The sequence below is a fragment of the Prosopis cineraria genome, unplaced genomic scaffold, assembly GCF_029017545.1.
Source record: "Prosopis cineraria cultivar Desert tree isolate PC_DT_omini unplaced genomic scaffold, ASM2901754v1 PC1, whole genome shotgun sequence".
In the NCBI taxonomy this organism is placed as follows: Eukaryota; Viridiplantae; Streptophyta; class Magnoliopsida; order Fabales; family Fabaceae; genus Prosopis; species Prosopis cineraria.
Genome location: NW_026555332.1, coordinates 58,286,951 through 58,314,332, shown reverse-complemented (window position 1 = coordinate 58,314,332; position 27,382 = coordinate 58,286,951). Strand labels below are relative to the sequence as shown.

Below are 27,382 nucleotides of genomic sequence, written 5' to 3'. Positions count from 1 at the left end.
ACTCAATCAAGGATGGGGAATGAGAATGGTCTGTTGATATTTTGTTCAAATACGCCTCACCGTTATTGATTTAAAGTATAGGCGATATAGTTAATTGTTTGCTGTTGTCTACTGCTGGCATGTGTTTGAGCTGCTTCTTCATTGGCTTGTCATTTTGCTTTAAGGTTTATACATGCTGCAACTGAAGTTATACACGTCATGTTATTTTTCTTTATGCAAACATAAATATATACTTAATGTTTTAAAAATTAAACTAGACAATGAATCGAAAAGATCAGTGGGTCTCGATTCTCATGATTCAACCGGTTAGACCGGTGATTGAACCAACAATATAATAATTAAATAAAAAATAATATATATATATATTAAAAAAATGGGTCAACCACTTCGAGTGTTGGGTTTTTGCTTCGTGTCTTCAAGAATCACTTGAGTCAAAATGGATCAACTTGAGTCAATAGCCAAGATGAGCTAAATGATTGAACTAGACTTTTTTTTCTCTGGGCAGCGGTTCAACCGATCCGTCAGTCCGGGTCTTAAAATAATGTATATACCAATAGACAATTGTGCATTTATAAAATTCCTTAACCTTATGATGACCAGGAAGCTCATATATTCAGCAAGCTTGCTCCTATTTTAGTGCTCATTGGGATATTGACAAGTGTCCTGTACATATATATACGGGCCCTATTTTATGTTTGATGCTTTTGTTATAAATATATGCATACCAGCATTGTCCAAAATAATATTAGTTGTTGAAGTAGCAGGTGTTTTTGCGTGATTGGCAATGCATTCAGGGATGCAGTGTAGCTTATCCACTGGGTACGGCAAGAATACCATGCGAACATCCTCTGTAGCAAACATGTTTGTTGTTGGATTAGCGGGAACGTCTTTCATGTACACCCTTTTTTCTGGTTCACTGCTTCTGCTCGTCACAATGTTGGTGCCAGAGACTAAGGGTCCAAGTTTGGGGCAAATCCATGTATCACTCGCCTAACATCCACTCTAAATCTCTTCAAGTCAAACCTTATTAATTCCGAACAAAACCGGCTTTCTGACACCATTGTTCTTGCATGATCGATCGAGTTATGCTTATGGGTCTGACTTCATTTCGAGACATTCACTTTCTCATCATCTTTGGCGTGGGATTTTTAAATAGAGAATATTCATAATAGACACCAAAAATAATTGAATATGTGGATTTAGTCTAACCGAATGAATGATGCATGCGAAACAGAACAAAGCCGCCCCCATCTCCCGTGACCCGTTCTTTCCATCTACAACATTCTTTTGACCCCCGAATTTCCAAGGCCATTATTAATCTCTTATAATCTTTGTGCATATATTAGTCTAGGCTGAATAGGTAAGGGCTGCATGCATATATTATGTTGGAAGCTATTAGGAGGAATAATTAATCATTATTTATTTACTTAGAAATGTGAACAACTTTGTGCGGATTTAATGAGAATAAATATAAGAGTTAGCTTGTCTCCACTACCTTTCCTCTCCACTACCCTCAAATAAAATCTGAACCGTCCAGATTTGGTATAGATTAAATTTGAATGGTTCAAATTTAAAGTTTTTATTTTTATTTTATATTTACTAAAATTAAAATTAAAACTTTTAATAAATCTATTTTATCACTAATCAAAATGATTCAGATTTAATTTAAAAGATACAAAAATTATAAATATAAAATATAAATAAAAATAAAAAGTAAAAATTTTAAATTTAAACCATTTAAATTTAATCTGCACCAAATCCAAATGATTAGATTTTATTTTAAGGTAGTGGGACAAGTCAAGTCTTAAAATGTAAAGCCGCACCTGCGCGGGTGAAGCTCAACGGATTTCAAGTCTGTCTCCTTAACCACTCGGACATATCAAGCAAGGCATTCCTTGTGCTGTCTCCGATTTATTTAACTTAATTTTGCAAAAGTGAACTGGGCTTGAATTGATTATTCATCTTAGATTATCGGACTATAATCACTCTGTAATCCTTTTGATGTTATGTTCACTTTTATCATTTGAAAAAAAAAAATATATTGATCTTACTATTTCTTATGCAAAATTTTCAAGATCAAAATAACAAATCCTTCAAAAACAAAAAAACAAAAAAAAAATTACCGATCAGCTGAAATATCTTTAGCCAATCTTAAATAAATTAACATAAATATCTTTAAACAAATTTCAGTGAAATAAAAAAATGATATGGAAATATTTATTCGTTGATATTTTTGAGTGTATTTTCCTCAAGCTTGAAATCAAATCAAATCCAAAAATTACATAAATATTGTGAAGTGAATGATTCTCTTACAGGGCGAGTAACGGGAGAGATGATTATTAGTATTACGAGAAGGAAACGGGAAGGAGCGCGACGTGGTGTGAAAGGGATCTATTAGCCGAAGGCATCTTGTTGGATTACAGATCACGACGCGTCTCCAGAATCAGCAAATTCAAACGTCCCCTTTGTAACTCACCAAACTTGAAATGCCTTCAAACTGCAAACATGCTCGTCTATGAGGCCACGCCACAGCTATTCCCTTTCTTTTCTAAGTTTTTTTTTAATAAACAAATACTTATTTCGTTACCATTTTTAGTTTCTCACCCACCTCTCCACCCCCTCCCCCTACCAATACTTTAAAGTTCAATCCCACTATTTTGTTACGTAGTTTGACCATTCACTTTTACCTGTGCTTTCCTATTATCACTCGAGCTGGCACAAGATAGCTTTTACATTTTTTTTTTTTTAAGATTTAATTTACCTTTTAAATTATGCCGTTCTTGCACTCGGTGAAACGTCATTTTTTTTCAAAAAATTATTATTAACACTGGAGACTAAACATGCAAAAAGGCAAAATCGTTTTCACGGTTGTTATTTAACCGTCAAGAATCTTCACGGTGGTCTCGAGTCTCGACCCTCGATCGTCAATTTCAGCGGACAAAAGCCGTCACAATTTTTTCATGGGAGAAAAAAAAAAATCCTGAATACCAACCAAGCAGTAGCATTCTATTGAAGTTGAAGTCGTACAAAAGAGAGGGAGGAGACCAATCTTCTTCCTTTTCAGACAGAGACTAGTAGAGCGTCCCCACGAAATATGAAACCCTAAAAAATCCATATGGACTGAAGACGTTCCACATATCTCACTTTTCTTTGAGTTTGATCCATTCGTATTCAGAACAAGGAGAAGGAGAGGATATGCATCCGCATCAGAAGACAATTCTTCCCAAGAGAATAATACTGGTTCGCCACGGTGAATCTCACGGCAACCTCGACACTGCAGCCTATACCACCACCCCTGACCACGAGATTCAGTTGACCCAACAAGGCATTGCACAGGCCCGCCTCGCCGGAGCTAAATTACGGCAGGTCGTTGCTGGCGGCGACTCTTGTCCCAATTGGCGGCTCTACTTTTACGTCTCCCCCTACGACCGCACTCGATCGACCCTCCGCGAGATTGGTCGATCTTTCTCCAAGAAAAGGGTTCTTGGCGTCAGAGAGGAGTGCCGAATCCGGGAGCAAGACTTCGGAAATTTTCAGGTGCAAGAGAGGATGAAAGTCATCAAGGAGACGCGCGAACGCTTCGGCAGGTTCTACTATCGCTTTCCGGAGGGAGAGTCCGCTGCCGATGTTTTCGATCGCGTTTCAAGTACTGTCTTCTTCCCTTTTCATTCTTTCTCTTTACCTTTCTTTTTCGGCGGTGGATTCCATTGGACTTGTTTATTAGTGCTTCCAATTAAATTCACTCGACCGGCCATTGTATTAAGCGGGGTTAGAACAAAGAAAAAGAAAAAAGGCCAACTAGTTTTCTTGAATTTTTTGGAAGAACTATAGAAGTGATTGCGAACATTGTATCTCTTTCTGAACTGAAAGTTTACCCCAGCTGTTCTTTTCAAATGAGTTGCCCTGCGTCTGACCCGTCTTACTTGGGAACCATAATTGGAATCCTGGATCTATTTACTCTTCTTTTCCACTCATGTTTAGCTTGCTAAAGTGTAAACGCCATATTGAAGAATGATAAATTTGCCTGAGTGTTTTACAGGTCGATGTATTGTGCATTGCCAGGTCTTCATGGCTATGTCTTTTTATCTTCATTCATTTATGCACATGCATTTTGATTGTTGAACTGTGTTGTTGTTTTGGAGAAGTCCCCCCTGATGACTTTATTTATGTAATGAGCAGATTTCCTAGAATCGCTGTGGAGGGACATAGACATGAACAGGCTACACATGGATACCAGGCATGATCTGAATCTGGTGATTGTGTCACACGGACTGACATCACGGGTATTCTTGATGAAGTGGTTCAAGTGGACAGTGCAACAATTTGAGCATTTAAACAATCCAGGGAACTGTGAAATCCGGGTGATGCAGCTGGGGAGAGGAGGGGAATACAGTTTAGCAGCGCATCACAGTGACGAAGAACTTTTGGAATGGGGGCTTTCCCCTGACATGATAGCTGACCAGAAGTGGAGGGCCACTGCAGATAGGGGTGCCTGGAACGATCACTGCCCCTGGTACTTGGATGAATTCTTTGACCATCTTGCTGACGATTCTGATGATGACACTGGACGCACAAGTTGAAACCACTCGATAGTGTGCCCTCTTTCTGCTTTTGAAACCACGAATTCTTTTAGCATCATTATTTTTATAGTCAACAGTCATCAATACTACAAACAAATCTATTCTTTAAGCGATTCCTAGACGCTTGCATCGGGTGATGTGTCAAGCGGGAGCCTCCATTGTCGTTTGTCTCAGGCATGTGACGATTTCATTTGGAATCAGGAACGTTGATCAGCTTTAGTCTCTTTACACACACACACACGCACGCGTGCAAATATGCGGTTGAAGAGAACCTCAAGTGTCTTCAACTTTTACATTTTGCGAGCTAGCTGTACAGTAGATCCTCAGAGCAATACAAAATTATTAACAACATTCAAACTCATTTTTCTTTTGATTGAACTGTTGTCGAAAATCTGATAATCTAGATGATGAGATTCCAATCAAACTAGCATTTTGATAAGAATTATAAGTTAGGGAACAGTCGAAAAGTTTAATCGAGACGAATCAAGGCCCCTTTTTCTAGAGAGCCATAAATTAAAGCGCCCCTAATCCATAAATAAAAACGGACCTCCTGCCCATTTATGTATGCCAACAAATAAATTCATCTAGAGGCGAATAACAAGTTACATGTATCATGTAAACCATCGATGCTGTTTTGGACTACCCTGACAACTTGGAATCTATAGCGTCAGATATACGCTATCTAATACAGCAAAGCCAGCCGCTACTCCACCTTCATCAGATGACGATATTTTTGTACGCATCAAATAGCCACTTTGGCCATTTACCATGACCTTGTCCTTGTTCCTGTAATTGCAGTCCATCGGTGTCACTAGTTTTGCAATTTGAGAAAGCATAGAACTACGATTCGTACATAAACAGGCTATGTAGTATGTACCTTAGATAAGCACCAAATATCCCAAGTTCTGAAATCGTTTGATCCTCGTGACAATAGCCATTGCGCATGATATATGTTGAATTATTAGTCGGAAATATCCTCTGCATAAGAATGTAAGCTGCATTTTCTTCAGATCCTGCTTCCTGCAATTTTAATAGAGATTCCCTCACTGCATGCCCATAGATATTGTTCCCTGTAATGTAACTACAACTCATTAAATAGTTTTCACTCTATCTTATTATATTTTTGTAAACAAAACAGGAAAAGGGTGAAGTATAGTTAAGGTAATGTGCGACCTCCTCCTTCCCTTTGGGGTTTCATTACAAATAATTCTGGCCTTTCAATTGCATTTTTAACAATGTCAGAATCATCCAGACTCCACAATCCTGCGAAGCATTTGCGCAGTTTGGCAACGTCATCTTTATTTTCAAGGAACCTGTTTACAGTATAATTCAGGTTCAGGAAGAGATCTCGGGGTAAGAAACACTCTGATCGCAGCAGCTTCACAAGATACCTCTCAAGAACATTGGGCTTCGCAAGTTCCTGTTGAACTTTCTTGGATCCAACCAAATGATAAGATATTGATGGGCATTTGATAGCAGAAGACTGTTCCATCACAAGCCTAGCTCTCCATTCCTACATGTTGAGCAAGATGTGCCAGACAGTAACAATCATTTTCTAGATGATGCAAGTGAAAAACATTTGGAGCGTCCACATACTATGTGATACTTAATGAATCCTGAGAAGACACTCAACTGAGTAAACAAAACTTGTATTAATATATTAATCCGAACTTGATTGAATTCAGAATTAGTTTGCATCTCCAGGGTTGCAAGCTAAGTTTGAGTAGATCTAATTTCTAGTTTGTTTAGATAGATGTCTTTGGCATATATGTAGGATGGCTCCCATATCAAATAGCCTCCATTGCAATTGAAACTACACAATGCCTAACTTTATTTGACAGGAGGTCTAGCATTCTGGGTCCTATAAATCCTGGTTGTTCTGGTTCTACTAGCGCACTTGTTCATCAAATATTAACTGACAAGATGACAATTTCACCGCTCAATACCAGTGAGTTAAAAATACTTCTGCAAACCAATCATACTGGGTTCAGTAGGCTAACATTTCCTCAAGCAAAGAAGGAAGGTAAATCAACAAGGAGATAAACAGATATTTCTACAAGCAGAAAGGACAATTATAATTAGCAGCAGAGCACTGAAGTCAAGATGCTGACCGACTCTGAGGATAGTCAAGCGGTGTATATCCAGCCCTGAAGTAAATGACTGCAATTGGCTGTCCATTCCTGCCAATGCCATGGACGTTGCATGTTTCCACAGTCAGAAACAAAATTTGAAGAGTCGTGTACTTTGAGAAGGAAATTCAGTGTTTTGAAGGCTCAAGGCTACATACAAAGAAAGCGTTCCATCTGGTAGAAGTTCTCCTTCTAGATCAATTTCTGCTAGCGTTTTCCGGATTGTTGCTAAATGATGTGTGTTATAAAGCTAAGGAAAATAACTCAAAATTTAAGGAAAAAAAGAAGAAGAAGAAGAAGAAGCTTTTTTCACCTAACATCATGTTCTGATACAATTTCTGAGATGTGAAAAAAATTGCAAGATGTTGAATGAAGTACCCTATAGAAGAGAGCACCCAAAATACAAAAGTTTATTTCCAGTTATAACAACTTCTATATATAAATTATTTAACATCGCTCTTCATCTTCACTTTGATAGAGCTGGTTTCATAATCAATCTGGCTGAAGAGCGGACAGAATTGAAACTTCTATTATTTGGACAAGCATTCAAAAAAGGATATTTTTCTCTCAAAACTACAGAAAGCCAATGCTGATCATACATGTTCCGTTCTTCAGCCTGAATCACAAACATAATTACAGCCCTGCACAGAACCATTTATAAATTTGTATTCACAAATTATAGCAGAAAAACCAATCCAGCAACACAAGAAAAAATAACCAAAGACAAAATTTCCACAAACTGACCTGGGATCATTATACTCGCACCAAGCCTTAGCCAATGTCTCTGCAAAATGACTGACAGCAGTATTACTAGGAATTCTTCCAGGATCTAGTCCAAGCAATTTTCCATGGTGAGAAATTATGTTCCTGGGGAATGACCAAGTAATATAAAGATACCTGTCCGTAACCATTTTTATAGTGCTATAAAATTGATATGAATAACTAAACCTAATTATAAATTCACATGAATTAGTATCCGTGCTTCTAATATGAGGTATCCACATTTATTTTATATCGAACAAGACATTATTTGGTGTTTACTTACATTAACCCACAGCTGCATCAATAGGCAAAGCCATCATTACAATATTTGGAGATTCTTAATTAGGACAGTATGTGTAATTTACAGCAACACATACCTATGGAGCTCAGTCACAAGGCTACCAAGACCAGCAAATGAAGATGAAATAGTGTTCAGCTCTATTTGAAGAAGTGATTTAGTCTGCTCATCAAGCATATAATCTGAACGATGTAATCCCAAACGTATTTCCTTTGAAAATAAATACATAAGGAGGTGGGGGGAGTGTGAGTATATCCATTCAAATTAATGATTTTTTAAGAAAAATATTTATGTCTTTTCCTGATAATTTACTAAATTAAATAACTTAAAAAATAACCCCCTTCAATTAAAGGGATGCAACTGCAACTGTTCTAGCCATTTCAATTTTGGTCCCAATGTCCTACTAATCAGCACTTACCTCTTTCTTGTTAATCTCTAGCATCCTGGAATGAATATCTAAAAGTCTAGAGGTAAATTCATCCACTTTCTTAGTTCTGCATTGTGACGAACAAACAAACAACGTCAAATTAGAAGCATAGACAGAGAACAAAAAGGGTAAAAACAAACCAAACTTAGAGGTAGCTAAGACAACCACAGAACGAATGTATGCCACACACATGCCGAGCAAACACAAGTGTTCGTGCATTGGAAGTCGAAAAATAATGCAATGACCAGTTGATACAGAGAAAAGTTCGTTCACGCTGCAAAAGAAAAACCAAGCTGGACTAAACTTAAAATGCGCTAACAAATTCAAGTTGGTTTACCAACGATCATATCAAAACAAGTCCCAGTTATACAGATTTTGTCAGTACTCGGATAAGATGAAACTAAAAAGTGTACCTGGAGAGGGTATCCTGCAGAAAGTTTCCATCCAAACTCACCCGATCAACAAGTTCATTAAATATAGGGGCTAAGTCACACGCTTGCCTCCAATGGCTTTCAGGGAATGAAGTGGGTAATAAGGCAAATGGCGCATGCACCAAACCAACGCCGGGAACGCTTCCTGATCTCTACAGTTAGGATAGACGTCGACATCAAATTCAGTTGCTAACTAGGTAGCCACTGCAAAAGGAAAATGCCGATCACCTGTTTTTTCTTTTTCTTTTGTTTTTTTTTGGGGGGGGGGGTTTGGGGATGGGAAGCGTTGACTGCAGTAAAAGATAACTAAAACACATGAAGATAATGCCAATTGACAGCTTTTGGCTCTGACAAGCGGTCGAATAAATTGACAAGGTTAATCAATAGGATGATAATCCGAGATGCTTATGAAATGGGCGGCTGACCTCAACAGATTTATCGCCAACAAGGAGCCCGTGAAGAGAGCTCCAAACAAGAGCATCAAAAGCCATATTCTGGAGCATTCGTTGATCAATTGGATGGTGATCTGAGACGGGGGTGCTGACACTGGGTTCCGGAGTCGCCATCTCTTGAGCGTTCCCACATCTCAGGCGCACTACTGATAAGGGCTGAAAGTGGAGGAAGAGCTTGAAGGGTTTGGGCAATATTGGGGAATTGAGGAAAGAGAGGGACCTTGATTTTGATTGCGATTCATCGGAGAGATTTGAATGTGAGGGGAAAGGAATTGGAAGGGAGCCGTACGAGAAACGACGAGCATCCATTTAGCCGATTTTTGCCTGCTCAGTGCCAAGGTGGCTCAGTACACTGTAATATCAACATGTAGTAGTGCTCTCCTTCTCGCGGACTCGTACTTCACTGAATTGATTGGCGTCTCATTGGCTTCTTATTAATTCATTAGATTGCATAAAAAAAAGGAAAATATCATTAAAGGAGTAATGAAATTGTTTAATATCAATTAAGAATTAAAAAAATTTAAAATATAAATGTAAAATAAAGGATTGATTTCAAAATAATTTTTAGATAAAAAGTACTTAAATATCTCTGCTTTTCCTTTTTGTTTAATCGGTAAATAGACATTCATAAATTGACAAATATTCACTTATATTTAATAAAAATTTATTATCTAATTAAAAAATTCAATAATTTAAAACAATTTGATTATGAGGAGGGATAAATATAGATCATATTTCAAAAAATAACAATTCTTTAATTAATCCATTCACATTTAATAATAAGTTATTTATTAATTGATAAATTCAATAATATAAAAGAATTTGGCAATAGAAATGGACAAGTATATAATATATTTCAACACATAATCATTTATTAATTAATAAATATTTATTTTTATTTAATAAGAAGTTATTCACTAATTAAAAAGTTCAAGAATTTAAAAAAACTTGATTATAGGAAGGGATAAATGTATACTATGTTTCAATAAATAATTATTCATTAATTAATAAATATACATTTATATTTAACAATAAACTGTTTGTTAATTGATAAGTTTAAAAAAAAAGTAGGATTATTATATTTCTTGCTAGTCTAACATTATTTTTAGATTAGTTTTCTGACCCTGTAGTGATGTTTTATATTCTTTTATCATTGATTGATATTAAATTGCTTTCATGAATTTTTTTCAATAAAAAATTGAAATAAAATATACTAATCTCCCATTTACATACTCTATGTTAAATACAATTACAATATCTTCCTCTTTTGTTTAAAATTAATATGAACCTCTCCTACAATCAAGAGTTATAAAACATAAATCACCCTGCAATTTTTAGATTTAATTTCCATCCACTTGTCCTTAATTATCTCTCGTTAAACATAAATATTAACTAAAAATCATTCAAATTATGTAAAAATAATAGAAACAGTTTTTACCTTTTTTACTCATATTTAATTTTTTTTAGTTATGAAAATTTATTTGGAGTTGACTACAATCATATTTCTAAAACACTTGTGTGTGTGTGTGTGTGTAACTTAATGAGATGAGGATTAAATATAACAAGGGCTCAATTAATCAATATAATTCATGTTTATTTTTTATTAAATTATATCATTTTAATACAATGTTTTAAAATTATTTATCTAACCTTTCCCTACTTAATTAAAATTTCTTTTAATTGGAGAGTGTAAACAGTTAGATTATAATGATAAATGGATAATTTTAAAATTTTTAATATAATTATAATTAAACAAAAAGTATTTTAAGTTACCTACTAGAAAATTGTTTATAGTGTTAAAAATCGAATTGAACTAAATTGTAAATTTTGAAAATAAATCTGAAGCCTTTGAAATTTTATCAAAACGAAAAGACCTGAATGTACTTCAATCTAGACAATTAAAACACGAAAAATAATGAAAGGGAATGATAGAACACGCATCTTTTCTCCTTAAGAGTGAATATGCATCTTAAAAAAACTAAATAAATAAATTGCATTTTTCATTATATTACAAATTATAAATAATACATATGGTTGGAATTTTCACATTATATAGAAATATGTTGAATGATAATATTTTGTTATAAACTAAGTGCACGAATAGCTTCTTACAAAATTCATATTAAAATATATACATAAAGTGTTTACACACGCAGAGGCAAATATGTTAACATATATTTAATTTAGATAAATTGGATTTCACCATATATATGTGGGTTATAAGGGAAATGATAATTGTGTTTTTGATTGTTTATTTCAATCCTTTTTTTTTTCAAAAGCCATTAAAAATTATATTTATTTTGTATTTCATTTTCATACAAAATATATTCAGATTAAAACTAAAAAATAGTAGTAGAATTTATTTTTTCAATTAGCTCGAATAATAATATTATTTACGTCCTTTTAAGTGTGAAGAGAGACACCACCAAAAAAGTTGATATACCTCTTTAGATATCGGACGAGGGAAAAGAATATCATTAAATAAAATAAAATCAAAAAATAGGCGGAATTGTTGAAGTGGATTTTTTTTTTTTTTAAGGGACAATTTTATTCAAATAAACGTTAGTCTCATACGAACACAGGGCCCAATGATAAAAGAAATTGGACCCATGTTAAACAAAAAGGTTAACAAGTAACATAAAAAAATGCCCTTGGATGATCAAACCAACATGGAAGCACCAACGTGCAGAAGTACGTTGCCACTGTAAAGAGGAAGGAGATCAACCAGCTTGTATGCATTGAATGCATATCCCATATCAACAGATAAGCACCATCTCCAAAGGAAAGGTACCAACAAGGTACATAAAAGAGAACAAAATCTTCTCAATGGAAAGGCTAAAAAGCCTATTAACAAACACTCTGCAAATTCGCGACATCAATGAAGGGCAACACCAAGGGATGAGAGTCTGAAACCTGAAAGGGGCAAAAAAAAAAAAAAAAGCAACAACAGTGTAAAAGAGTAGCCTAAAAGGGGAGATGAGGGTGATGACACTACCCATTTCATAACCCCCAAGAACTTCCACATCATGGTGAAGCAAGGTGAGGTTTTTTGGCAACCAAGCTCGCAAAACCTAGCTCAGGATCCATATCTGAAGACTCTGGCAGATTTATGTTGTCTCGCTGATCCAAGGAGCGTCTACGGTTAGAGCCAATAATACCTGCCCTAGTAGCTGATGAAAGAGAGCATCAACAACAATCCTCTCCAACTAATCATGGTTGAAACTTTTTTCGCGAGGGGTGAAAAAAACTCTGACATGCAGGAATGCCCTTGGCACAATTCCCATTTAAACCAGAAGAAGAAAACTGAGCATAATGAAGCACAAGCCAACACCTCAGAAAAAGTGAAGTCTTCCAATAATAACTCAATAAGAGAACGACAGTGGCAACACCAGAAGCAATTAAGTGTACTGAAAGAGAATGAGACTTCTTATATCGTTAAACAAATCGAGTTGTCGAATCATGGTTAGCTAAACCCCCAGGTAATCATTTCTCTTCCTTTTAGCCATGGCATTGTTAATCATGATTATTAACACATGCAGGAACATCTATAAAAGTGGGTCTAGAAGGAAACTTCTGAGAAGGATTTAAGGGAATGGGCTTGGAAGTTATCCAAGTACCAAGAGTGCTCTGCTTCCTATAACTGACCCCAAAGGAATAAACCGCCATAAGTTTGAAGCAACCCAAAAAGGAGTCCTGAAAGTCACTTCAGTTAACTGCAACACCGACTTCATGCAAAAGGATGAGGAGTGGCTAATGTAATATCCTAGATTTTAAATCTTGAAAATTTTAACTGTTTAGAAAGGTAGATTGATAAATTTAAATGAATTTTCAATTAATAATATTTTTAAAACATTAACGTAATTATTGGATCATTGGGTAGCTTTAGAAGAGGGTTAGGTTGGAATTTGAGTGGATCGTGGCACGGAGAGAGACTCAAAACATGTTTGAACATATCTTTGCCATGTGTTGTGATGGATGGGCAAAAATTTGTAATTATCAAATTTGCGAACTAGACCAAAAATCAAAAGTGAGAAAGAGGAAACAAAAGAGGGCGACGATGAGCAACTTGTGGGTGCTAGGGCTTAACATCGAGAGCAATTTGGAAGCAATTGGCACAAAATTCATCTTTAGGTACCTCTTCCTTTATGCGAATTTCTAAATGTTTGAGGTACTATGGGGCTTGATTTTCATTTTTCTTGGGTTGTAATCGAATTCATTGTCTTAGCTAAGGTCTTTGAGAGTTAAATCAAGCCTTTAAACCAAAGTTTATAGATTTTGTAGTGATTTGAAGTTTTTACGGTTTGGATTAACCCTAATTAGAAATTAGGAGATTAATAGCAATATGAGTAATGAAATGATGTTATTTAAGTGTTTAGGTGTTAAATAGAATCAATAGAGTGTATTGGAAGAATTAATGAGGTTAAATTAAAGTTTTAATTATAATGAGTACCCAAATTTGTGTTGAAATGGGTTAATTAGTGTGAGGATTGATGATTAAATATTTAATATTATATATTAAATAAGCATTCTTACGCTAGTGGACATGTGTGGGGTCATTGTTTGACCACAGTAACACTTTTAGTGATAAAATGGTTGAGGTAAACAGATTGTCTAAACTCTTTATTTACATGTTTGGATGGTTGTATGATTATTTTTAAAGCAAATGCTCTTATTTTATATTAGTATATTATTAATATAGAATGATTATGATTTAGAAACTTTGTGTAAAGTGAAATGTAAATTGTGTTTTGAACTTTATGGATTTAGAAGGCTAAACCTTTTATTCAAGTACAAATTAATTGTGAAATTCTATGGTTTAAGTGGAAGTGATCATTTTGGTCGAAATTACATTTTATGGTTGTACGTGGAAATTATTAAGCATATGTTTAGTATGATTATTGTGAGAGTATAGGAATTCACCCTAGTGTAGTATTGAGGATTCATATGATATATTGGCATTGTGGGGGCCCCAGTTTATAGTTCTATATTTGTTTAAAAGTCTTAATACTATAAGAGATAGATTGGGTATCAACACCCTTAATATTTATAGACAAGAAAAATCTGTGGTCCATAATAAGCAAAGGCACTCTTAGTCAAGGCTGCCTTTTATGATTAATGAGTTTGGACCAATCCAGTCATATAGATTTGGTTCTATTGAACTGTTAACCCACAGATTCAGTATGAAAATATAAGGAAGATATAAAGTGATGTGTTGATTATGCATATCATTCTATAGCTATAAATATGTATGTAACTTGGTTTATACATTTTATGTGCCACTTTACATACTCACTATCTATTCTTACACATGAGTAATTTGATTAGACTATTTAATTATTGAGTCTTCAACTCACTCGGTGGTTACATTTTTCAAGTGAAGGCTCTAATAAGGGCAAAAAAATAAAGGTGCTATTAAACATTAAAGGGACTAGTGTTTGTATAGTCCTTTCTCTTTCTTTTAATTTGTAACTAATTAATATGCATATGCCAGCTTAAGAACATATGCCATTTTAAGGACACTTGTATGAATATTGCTGTAAATTATGAGTATCTTAACTTGAAATGTTGTAATTGTAATGTCATAATTGTAAGAGGTTAAGATACTAGTACAAGTGTTGTTTTGATAGATAGTTATGTGGTTATGTGGCCTTAGAATTGTTTATGACAGATGGTTGTTACCCTTTTGAAATTGTGTTGAAATTAGGGGTTTGATAGCCAAATCTTACATAGAATGTCTTGTTATGGTTTAATTGTATAAATAGTTTGTTTATGACCCATTTGAGTTAGTTCAAGTGATTCTACAGTTTTGGCACTTGGTATGTGAGTTTGGACACCTTGGTTGTTGTTTTAGAAAGAAAATGTACCATTTTGTATCCAGGTGTTCAAATTTTAATTGATTAATATTTGGTTATAAGACCAATGCCAATAGTTAGGTGGCTCTAAGAGCTACGGGTGAACATTTGAATCACTCAAATCGAACGCCAAATGGAAAATCAGTGCGCTCTGAAAGTTTGGCCCGGAGTGCTATCATGATAGTAATAGTGCGCCACGGCGCAATGCTCAGGAGAGCCTTAGCTCTTTGTATCATGTGTCATGGCAAACGGTGCATGCAGCACGACGGATGGAGCAATTATGGGGGAGATAAAAATTCTCCTTTTGTACTTATTTTGAAATGTTATTTGTTTTTCCTACTTCCGTGTTCTCTTATACTTTATTTTAAATTATAATTTGAGCTCAAACAACTTTTAAAAAAATTTTTCTTAGAATCTTAATTTCTTAAACTCTTTGCAACCCTTATGTTATGATAACTTTTAATGGATTGATTAATCTTAGTTTTCATAGTGATGTTCTATGTCTGGAGTTTTGTGTGTTTGGTAATGTCAAGGGATGACGTTACAAACAACATGCAAACATTGACTACAAACTCGATTGATATTTTCTGAAAAGAGTGAAACCTAAACAGGAAAAGACCATCATGGGTGAAACAACCATTGAAGGAGGAAGATAAGAAAAAGACAAAACAGAGACTTTGAAATGGAGACCTACATTAAAATTAAGACACTTATTATCAAAGAAAAGAAAAGAACCTAACTTATTGCCTAAAAAAGAAGCAACAGAATGAGTATAACAAAAAAGAAGGAGATCAAAAACACGACACTAGACATTAAAACATGGAAAAGAATCAATAGAAAAGGAAAAGGATTCATGCCAAAGATAAACTACGAGAGTGAATCCATAAAATAACTAGACACCTTGAACTATAAAACAGAGATCAAAGCAAGAACTAAAATAAACAACAAAAATGGACCTTGATTTTGAACAATCCTGACATAACTATGAAGACGCCAATAAACTTTAAATAACGCTTGAAGTATTGAAACATGAAGAACATGAGAGTCTAAAAGTTTAAAAACCAGGAAATGACGCTTACAAAAAGAGGTATGAGAAGAAGAAGAACGAGGCAGAAACATGTTGAAAGGGGGGGGACAAAGACACAAGACATAAGAAACAAAGACCAAACAAGCTTGAAAAAAAAAAAAACAAAAGAAAGAACAGAGAAAACCAAAAAGCAAACACCAGAGATCAACAGAACCGTCTGCGGCTTCAAGAGAGAACTTACGCACAATAGAGAAACAGAGCACTCCTTCCTCCAAATATTAATAATTAGTTGAAGTGGACATTTGAAGCTGTGTCGGCTGCCTGCTTTTTATTTTATTTTATTTATTATTTATTATCATCATTATTACCATTAGCAATTTAGCATGGGAATCCGGGGTTCGGGAGTAGTCAATGCTAGTTTACAGGAATAACACGCAGTCGATAAAAGAAAGCAAGAACCACGCCATACTCGTGATTCATGAACCGTGGGAGGTGCTTCGTGCTGTTCTACTGCTCAACAAACGGTCCCTTCCAGCCAAGATAAGTAAATAATAAATAAACAAATAAAACGTTTGTCAATTGCGCTACTATGCTATGATAGATAATCAAAACGATATATATTACATATTTTACTGTTTATCTTACTATATTTTTCGTTAAAATATTTTTATATGATTCAAAAGATTAAGAAAAATATTAGCATTTTGGTTGATTTTTTTTCAGTGGGAATGAAGTATATATTAAAACAACTGTACAGAATACAAACAGAAACAATCAAAAGAGCAAAAAGTAATTACATCAAAATTTGAAAAGTTGAAAAAGCTCTTAGTGTATGATCAATATTTTGGTTGATTTTAACTATCCTGATAGACACTCGCAACATATCTATGGAGCGTGTCATCAATTACGATGAACAGTCCTATTAAAAGGCTTGAATTAATTAATCTCAGATTCAAACACCTGCTCGGCATTTTTTTTTATTTAAATATTGCGTATAAGCGTCTTTTTGACGAAGACAACTATATTCAGGCATGATCGGGGCTCGTCTTGTCTTCTTAATCTTGGGTCCCTTCCATTAACCCTAATCTGTATATGGTAAGGGACCCAAAATAAATTTTATATTATTTTCCTTGTAATTTAAAAAAGAATGGTTCTTTTTATGTATTTTTATTGTTTTTGTTTTAATTGAAGCGCCGCAAATATATCACCGATATATAGCCTCAACAATGATATGATATATATAATTTAATTGGACAAGAATATAGTAATTTCTAAAAACTACAAATTTTTCAAATTTGTTATTGAGCATCGAAAATAAAAAATTAATCATCACTGATCACGTCACGTACTAGCCAGCTTCAAAATTACATGATTTTAAACGGGGCATGGATTTCGAAACTGATTTCATTCAAATGCGGGTTTTAATTTGTTAACCGTGATTTGCATTTGAAAGACATTTTAAAATGTTTTTTTTAGATAATTCGCTGTTTTCGGATTTTTTTGGGGTTAAAATTCATTTTGAATCTGAAATAATTACTGAAATAAAAATGTTTAAAATAGTTTATATTTATAAATATTAAATAAACGAGGTCAAAGATTGGAAAAAAAAATATAATAAAGTGAATTACTTAAATGAAAACCATGAATGAAAGCGTCTAACAAATTTGTTAAAAATTAAATAAAAAGTAGAAACAAAGAAAGGGTGGGAGATAGCGGGAATTACACAGTAAATGAAGGTCGAACAGGTGATATGCTGGCAGGGAAAAGGATTGAAGAAGAAATTCGAAATAGAACGGAAAAGTGAGAGCGCGGCGGTAAAAGAACAGCAGGAATGGTAAAGATCAGGTGTGGTGGAAGGACGAGGACGAAAGAGGGCGGCCGAGAGTGACGGTCTTCATCGCCTGAGACTCAAACACGCGGAGGATCAGCTCCGTCAGCCTCCGCAACAGTCCCTTCCCTTTCCCTTTCCCTTTCCCTTTCCCTTCTCCTTCTTCTCTTTCTTCCATCGCCCACGTACGTCGCTGTGCTTTTCTGCTTCTTCCACTTGCCCTTGCCCTCGCCCTTTTTATAACCTCCCTCCTCCTCTTCTTCGTATTTCCATAATCTTATCTTATTCCTATTAATCTTTATCATTTATATCATAAAACAAAAAACAAAAAAACAAAAGCAAGCACAAACAGCATTAAATTAAAACAAGCGCATCCAATAATTAAAATACACCGCGGATTCTTAATTATCTTCATCTAATCTTTAAAATGTATCCATTCGAATATTTTTAATCAATTAATAAAATTAAACTCGAAGTGCCATGTATTGTGTAAAATTCGAAACTAAGTTGTACTATTTTTATTTTTATATTATATATGAGTTTTTTTAATATGCATTTACACGGTCAAAGTTGATTGGGAATACCAAACCGTCCCAAACATTCTGGTTTTAAAAAACGTGCATGTCCGTGAGCTTTTTTTTTTTTTTTTTGGACCAGAATGTGAGACATTCGTTGGATTAGGTAAAAGATGCACGATTAAATTATCTATTTAGCCCCGTGAAATAAATTTATTTATAAGCAAGTTTTACAAAATTTTAAAACTACAAGCAAATTTTTTAAAATTTGAGTGTAATTTAAAATTAAAATTGAAAGACAATAATACTTATTTAAAAATATATTATGTTAATCAAATAATTTATAACTATATCATTGATAATTTATAATTTATAACAATAAGTTCATATATATAATAATTAAATTAATTATGTATTATTAAAAAGTTTAACATTAATTATTTATAATTATTTTATTAATAATTTATAATCATTATTTTAATTTTTTATAACTATAATTTTACATATTTAATAGTCAAATTGATTATTTATTACTAACAAATTTTGACATTAATTATTTACAATCACCTCCTTACTCATTTACAATTATCATTTTAATTTTTTATAACTGTGATTTTATGTTTTTAATAATTAAAATGTCAGAATATTTAATATAAAAAGTTAAAATTATAGTTATAAAAAGTTAAAATAATAATTATAAATTATTGATGAAATAGTTATAAATTATTTAATTAATATAATATATTTTTAATAGAAATATTATTATTTCTATACTCTTTTAAATTTTATAGGATTTGTTTATAAGTAAATCTATTTCATAAGACTTGTGCGTAATTTTCCCAAAGATGCACAAGCCCTTTCACCGTCCGAAATATCAATCCCAATTCACAATACATGAATGAGATTCATGTGACGTCAGTGTGGTGGTTGCTCCTAACTGTTACTTCCAATATCTTTATATTATTAGGTATTTTTAATTAAATTATATTTTTAATAAATCAATTAATTATTTTAAAAATTATACACTCTCTTTTCATATTTATTCTTATTTAATACAATACTTTAATTAAAATTTAAATAATTTATTAATTACATCCTCTAATTGAGGTCATTTCTAAAAAAAATTTGTCAGTTAGTATTAAATGACCTAAAATATCTTATAATTTTTAATAGGATAGTAGCTCAAAAAAATATTTTATAATACTGAATAAAGGGAGTACTCATTTCTTTTTAAATATAAGAGAAAATAACTAACTCACACAATTTAAGAAAGTTAATTGAATGTAATAATTACACAAAAAAATAAAAATTGACCTAAAATACCATTGTATTTAATTAAGTAATTTTACGTTAATGTTTTATCTCGTTGATGAAAATTGAAAACTATGATTTTATGAGAGTAATTTGAAAAAAAAAATTGTGATGAATGCTTTTTAAAATGTGTAATTTTGTTTATAAAAATAAAATGTCCCATAACAGTTTATCCTATATTTAAAAATATAAGGAGTAGGGGTGAGCAAAATCGAACCAAAATTGAAGATCAAATCGAATCGAATCGAATTTGATTTATTTGATTTGGTCTATTTGAATATATATTTTAATTGAATTTTCTATTAATAAAAATTTTGATTGATCGGTTCGATTCAATTTAAAAATTTTTGAACCAAACAAACTGAATTGACCAAATTATATATGCGTATATATTCATATTTTTGAAAAGGTGAATAAATTCTCATCTAGGTAAGTAAAAAATATCTTTCTACCACTTGCAATAATAGTATTGTTTTGTTTAATGTGATGTTCTATTTTTTATTTCTATAATAGTATTGAGTTTTATTAATTTTTTTATGAATTATGATATAAGATTGCTATTTTTTTTTTGTTAGGCATTCAACATCAAAGAAAAAAATGGATGGAAGAATATATGAATAATTAAACTCCATAAACCCAAATCAAAACCTATGAAATGAATAGACTGATCAAATCAAACCATAATAATTTGGTATGGTTTTAATTTAGTTTCATCAAGTATTTCAATTCAATTTGATTCAAATTTTTTTGTGTAATTCAGTTGATCGATTTTGAAGAAATTTAAACTGAATCAACTAAATACTCACCCCTAACAAAAAATGCTAATTAAAATCTACTCACTCTGTCCTTATTTATTACGAGTCATCTATTATCAATTTATAGAAATTAAAAACAATTAGTTACATCATTAAAATTATCTAAAGATCGCTATCATTTTCATTTTTACCCGTAATGAATGTCAGAAACTTAAAAAAAAAAAAGGACATCTTTTCTCTTTATTAAAAATTGAGAAAGACATAGTCGAAATAAAATAATAATATTACATAAACTCTTGTAGAATGACTTATATGTACTTCTTACACCCTAAGATGATAAAATTCATTAAACATACTTTACGGTGTTATTTTTTAAGAAACACAAATATGAATTTTAAAAAATAGCATTCATTTAATATAATTTTATTTGTAAAATATTAAATAGAGAGAGATACGATATAATAAAAAGGGAAAGATAATGTTAGAACAAATATAATAAATTACATTTTTTATCAAAATATTTTATATTTTAGGATATAGACTGCATCTCAAAGCAGACATTATAAATGAATCATCCATAATCAATTCATAAAGATCCAGAAAATTTAGTTGCATTATTGAAATTGTCTAAAGATTACTTCGATTTCCATTTTCACCCCTAACGAGTGTCATGAACGTTAAAATTTTTTGTTCTCTTTATTAAAAAGTGAGAAAGACATAGCTAAAATAAAAATTAGTTTTATTTTTTTCATATATTTTGGGACGCAGATTACTTCCAAAAGCATCTTAAAAATTAAGAAAGAGTATTAAAGACAAAAAAAAAATTCTTTTAGAATGTATTTTATGATATAATAGAGACAGGAGGGAGTTTTTTTTTTCTTGCCAATTACTGTTACTATAAGATGTAATTACAGAGCCTTTCAAATTTACAAGCATTGAAGTATAGTTTTCCAAGAAAATACAATACTACTATATTTTTGGGTGTGGGCGGCGAGGCACGGTGTGAAACGAAACGAATTACTTATTCAAATTCAAAAGTGGAGTTTCCGTCAGAGTTATCTTGCATTTAACAAGAAGCCAAAAACAAGTCCCACAAGAAATGAACTCCCCTAGCTTTGCCTCGATGAGTTTTCATACATTGACCCAAAAGTTGATTAATTAAGCAATGGATTACATATGCGGCAACATCGTACCCCCATATTCTTCTCCCCTAATCAATCTCAGGCTACTATGGTGACTCGAGTCTTGACCATACGCCTTAACTTCTTCTTTAACCCAAAAAAAAAAAATTGTTTGGACTCAATAACAGTACATAATGTATATGGCTAAAAAAAAATATAACTTCCCTGAACTTTAAAAATATAAAAATAACACCTTGAACACATCCGCAGATGACATGGAATTTTGAATATTTCATTTTTATACTAAGTTAAAGGAGGGTGATCCTGTCATTTGGTCTTCAGAATCCCTAATTTCATTTTTATGTACTGCGGTCTAATTACTTTGAAGCTATTCCTCTACTCGAGTTCAATTTCTGTCCTTACTTTGACGGCATCTTCAACCTTGTTCATTGGGGTTTCTTCATTTGTTCAAGTTAACGGTATGGTTTCCATCTTCATTACCTTTTATGCATGAGATCTTTCAACTTTATGCTTACATTGAACCTAAGCCCCTTCCATTCTCTTCCATCCCTGACTCTTGAAGCCTCGAAGTAGAGTAGAAACACAAATTAAAGTAACGTCTTCGTGAATGTTGTTATTATGAATATCCCCACCCGGCAACCATCCTTTGAAATTGATAGGAGAAGGGATTGGCTTATATATATTTATACAATCTTTCTCTTCAGCTTCTTGTTTTTTATATTCCTTTGCCTTTAGCATATGGCTCTCTCTCTTTTTGCTCGTGCTTTTAATCCATTATATTTCTTGCAAAATTTTAATGGAGATATGCATGTTTAAAGTTCCAGGTTTCACAGAAAATCTCTGTGGAAGCACTCAATTTATAAAGCTCAAGTGTCTTCAATTCTTATGCAGAGATTATAAGGGAAGCCTCTAGGCTTAAGAAACTATAAGGATGCAAATTAATTAATGCACCAATCTTGTGGCTAGATTCGCTTAGAGCAATGCTACATGTTTTTTGAAGTTGAACCAACCTCCAGGCTATAATTTACAAGTGCTTGAGAATGATAAATTTGGCTATGCTTTGGTCTATTTTCTAACTTCTGTATTCATTTTATTGATTTTGTTTTTTAATAGCTATAATGTTGTGGCTTGACTGACTAGAAGAATGTATATCATAATAATCAACTTGAAACTTAAAACAAGTCACAGAACAATGATAACTTCTTTAGTTATGCATTGACTGCATAAAGTGCATGGAAATTGGAACAATGTTCAAATGAAAGAGAACCAAATAACAGTAATAAAAATAATTCTTTGATTTTTGTCAACTCCAAGTCTTCAGCTTGTAACCATCCTAATTTCAACTTCAAATGTTGTCATCAAATTTGAATTATAGAAACAGAATTTTTTATATGTCCCTACCTGCAATATTCAAATTTATAGATATTAGTTTAAATAGAAACAAAATATGAATTGAAAGTGTAAATGCATGATGTGAACACATCACTAAAGAAAGTGGATATACAGGTTATAAGACAAGTAGATAAGCCTTGTTCAAGTTTTGTATATTTGCAAACAACCTGTTAAGGTGAATAAAACCAATTCATATCTGCATAATGGAGAATTCAATATTAAACAAAAAAAATACCTCATTCTATTTATCTATCTGCATTTTGCTGGGAGATTTGGGTAGGCGGGGCTTGGCTGGTCTACATGTATGACAAGAAAATACTCATTACTTTGCATATAATATTGTAGCACGAAATAAATGAAAAATCATAAAGTGAACATAAAAGAATGCAAACTCTAGGGATGTCTTCGGTCTGATTAAGTTCACATGGAGCACTCTTCTTCTTCCCATACATCTTTTTGTTAGGATTATTGGAATTCTTACAACCTCGTGCATTATGACCCATTGCTCCACAATTACCACACTTTATTGTTACCCCCTTTTTGCTTACATTGGACGGGTTTTGTGGTTCATTTAGAGCTCTCTTTCTAGCTATTTTTGGGTCTGCCAAGAGACTTACTATATTTTGGTGGTTGCAACTATTTAACTGTAGCTATTGGCCAATGCTCTTCACTAGGAACTGGACTTATGGTCAATGCATAAGCTCTTATAAATGACTCCTTACTATCATAGTTTGCAACATAATCTTCGGCTACTTGCCTTATTCGATAAATAGCAGCTACAGTATGTCCACAAGGTACGCCGGTTAAATCCCATATATTACATGTAAAGATATTGAGTTAAGATCTACCACCTCTCTTTTCCATGGGCTTTCCACCTCAAACCTCGCATCACCCGTCATGTAGCAAATATAATTCTCTGCACTAACACCCTTCTAATTAATTAGGAAATGGATTACATATGTGGCAACATCGTACTCCCATATTCTTCCCCCCTAATTAATCTCAAGCTGCCACGGTGACTCGAGTCTTGACCATATAATTTAACTACTTCTTTGACCTAAAAAAAAAATATTGATTGAACACAGTACATATTTTATATTGCATAATGTTTTATTCTATTTTTTGTATTCTAATGTTTGCATTTTCTATAGCCTCTCGTTAAAAAATGAAAGAAAATGTACAATTGTCAATAAATTAATATAAAGTGTACAGTTCATAAAAAACATTGTTTATAAATAAGCATGCCTTCAAATTCATTGAGTTTCGTCTATTTTTAATTTTTAATACATTTTAATATTTAAAGGATAGCTAGAAAAATAAATGTGATCTTCCAAAAACTAAGTCGGTGCTTGTGTAATAATGAGAGAAGAGGGTTGCAATTTAATTTAGTATTGTATAATGTTATCTTATTTTAGCCATCATGCATTCATACTATCTATAACCCCGGAAAAAAAAAATCATACTATCTATAACTGCCCAAAATAATGAGCGGAGGTCGAAAACTGTTCATGGCGGAATGAGGGGCACAGTGAGTCAGTGATCTTCTTTTGCATATGAAAAGAGCTGCGCCTGGTGTATGTGTGTCAAAAGTGTGTGTGTCAAAGTCCCACATTGACTAAAAGAAAGACTCTCCTAGTATATATACATATATAGGAATGAAATGGGTTAGTAAAATGGGCTTGGAGGAGAAGTAGCCTCGCGCACATAAGACGAGCCAACACAGGGCAATTGTAGTTGAAATCAGCTGATTCACCCCCCTATGAGCTAGTTCAAGAGGCATTGAGTTCCTTTTACCGAGTTATTTTTACAAAAATAATTAAATAAATAATTATTTTTAGCTTACCCAAAAAACCTCTGATTTTGCTGTTTTGAATTTGAACTTGAGGCCTTGACAGTTTTTGGATATTAAACCTCTTTTGAAAACTGATTTTGTGGGTTAATGTCTTAAATGTTTTGTCTGCCAAACGTCTCTAGATTAATGAACGCCAAACATTTTTGGATTAATGGACGTGTATGTTTTTACTGTTTAAGGCATGTGTAACTGAAGCATTAATCCATGAACGTTTTGTTGTTTAATGTGTGTGTAACTGAAGCATTAACCGATGATTATGACCCAGCGTTTGACTCTCCATCTTCGGGCTATACATAGCCCCTGGGTGCTAACAGAAAGGGAACAAGCCTCTTGAGTTTTTGAGGTTCTCTCCTCCCTCTGGCTCCTCTTCGTATATTTGTCTGTGTTTACTTTTAGTCTCTGTTGTTCTATTCCCTTGCTCCACCGCAGAAAGTGCTTGTTTAATCCTGGGGAATTGCCGGTCCATTGTCCAGATGTGCCAGAATAGTTCTTAAAGATAGTGTCCTTCCAGGCACGACTCAAGCAATTTGAAGTTTGCTGTTCACGTTTGCTGCCGGTGCCGCCTATAACGCCTGCTAATTACACCCAGAAATTTTAAATATCTAATTTGTTTAAATTTCAATGGAAAAAATTGATTATAAAAAATAATAATTAATGAAACATGATGATGTTTGAATAATATTTTTTAAATTGATTTTGATAAATTTGGCCAAAAAAATATTTTAATAAAATTAAAATTTCTCCTAAATTAATTTTAAATATTTAAATTATAATAAAAGACATTATTTTTTATAATATAAATATTGGTAAATTCATTGAATTCTATTTAATAAATAAATATGTATGATATTTATATAATTATTTAATATACCTACCAATCTTTGTCAAAAAATAACTGCCTATTAATTAGCTATAAAAATTTAAATTACATTTTAGGGAGAGCTGGAGAATATCATTCAAGGATCATGGGAGTAATTTAAAATTTAAAATAAATAGGAAATAAATGATTCTAAAATATTACTGTAGGATTAGGGAAATAATTTGAAAATAATTTTATATGAGAAAAACTTTAATACCCTTGCTTTTCTTAAAAAAAAATTCAATTAGCGAGTAATTTTCACACTTTAAATTTTAAGGTGTGATCGGCACAGGATATGCATAAAATTCATATCCCTAAAACCCTAATAGATGGAAAATGTTTGATTTTAGCCATAACTCATTTATCATACAAAACATAATTCTTTCAAAATACGCATAATTTACAAAAAATCATGAACTTTCTTAAAAAATTTGATACTTCTAAAAATAGGATTTCATTACAATTTCTAAAACAACATTTTTCAACACAAGATAACAATAGGATGCTCTGCTAATAATAGTGAGCTCTGCTCCTAACAGAAAACCAATATAGGAAACTAAATGAGGTTCCTAACTATAATTTGTGGAGCATCTAAATAGAGTTTACAAAATACAAAGCATGACACATAAATTCAAGTTTTGCAATGATTAGAAATTTGACTGAAATAACACTTCAACTTCAGCTTAGAAATATAACCCTAATTGATTTAAAAGTCAAACCCATCTATATTATCTGAGATTAAAATTTTTTCAATAAATAACGTCCCAATCATAATATATAAAAGCATAAAAATAAAAAATTTGCAACATTTATGGAAATTAAAGATAAAACAATTCAATATAATAGAATTTGTAAACTTAGAATAAAGATTTCTATACAACTTTAATATCATGAACCTTTAGATAATTCTAACAAAGTAACTTTAACATATAATCTTGACAAGACAAATAGGTTAAATAAATAAATAAAATTAAAAATTTTAAAAAACCATTAGAATATAAAATTATTAATTTATTAAAAATTTGCATTTCTGAGAATTTATCAAAATAATTCACAAACATAGACACACAGTTCATGAGGGTAAATAATCAAAAGCGGCTTGTGCCACGAAGATAAATGTGGATACACAGTTTATGAGGATAAGTAACCAAACATAGTTTGAGCTATGAAATAAATATGGACACACAGTACACAAGGATAATACTAATCAAACGTGACTTGAAACCATGAAAACAAACACAAGTTCGAGACCCACAAATAACAAATGCGTGAACAAAGCTTATGAAAATCAAATTAGCTAGTTATTAACTATGGCGCGCCAAGGACTAGCAGGACTGTCATTAGCAACCAGTGTTCTGTATAAAATTTCTTTCAAATTCATTTTCAAACATGTGAAAAAATTATCACTATAAAAATATAATTTTTATTTTTAAAGTCAAACTCGCATGAATAACTTTGAGCATTAAAAACTTGCCAAAATAATGTTTCATAACTAAAGTCCATGTTTGAAATTTATTAAGTAGCCTAAAAATAACCAAAGTTGATAAAAATAATCTCATCAATTTTAAAAGTATCCTTCATGAGGAAAAACACATGCATATGCTATAATTAAAATATCCTTCAATATTTCTTTATAATTTCCCAAGGTAACAATAAAAATAATTTAATTAGTGAAGTATTAACTATGTAATATAATTGTTATTGAATGATCTATGTAAAAAATATCTTGAAAAAATATTGATAAATTAGTTAGAACACTATCCATTTACC

The 27,382-nt window shown here is 32.4% G+C and overlaps 2 protein-coding genes across 2 annotated transcripts; one reads left to right on the top strand and one right to left on the bottom strand.

The window, feature by feature from the left end:
* Nucleotides 1–2,959: 2,959 nt before the first annotated feature.
* LOC129313451 (phosphoglycerate mutase-like protein AT74) lies at nt 2,960–4,793 on the top strand. Its single transcript, XM_054956575.1, has 2 exons — nt 2,960–3,646; nt 4,180–4,793. The coding sequence occupies exons 1-2, from the start codon at nt 3,196–3,198 to the stop codon at nt 4,578–4,580; spliced, it is 852 nt and encodes a 283-aa protein (XP_054812550.1). The 5' UTR covers nt 2,960–3,195; the 3' UTR covers nt 4,581–4,793.
* A 195-nt stretch (nt 4,794–4,988) lies between these two features.
* Nucleotides 4,989–9,475, bottom strand: LOC129313458 (glutathione synthetase, chloroplastic-like). The gene is made up of 12 exons (XM_054956589.1): nt 9,053–9,475; nt 8,610–8,779; nt 8,188–8,263; nt 7,849–7,979; nt 7,454–7,576; nt 7,270–7,350; nt 6,868–6,948; nt 6,688–6,760; nt 5,972–6,093; nt 5,754–5,893; nt 5,458–5,650; nt 4,989–5,366 (listed from the first exon to the last, which is right to left on the bottom strand). Exons 1-12 carry the CDS (start codon nt 9,386–9,388, stop codon nt 5,240–5,242), a joined length of 1,653 nt encoding a protein of 550 aa, XP_054812564.1. The 5' UTR covers nt 9,389–9,475; the 3' UTR covers nt 4,989–5,239.
* Between the last annotated feature and the right edge of the window lie 17,907 nt (nt 9,476–27,382).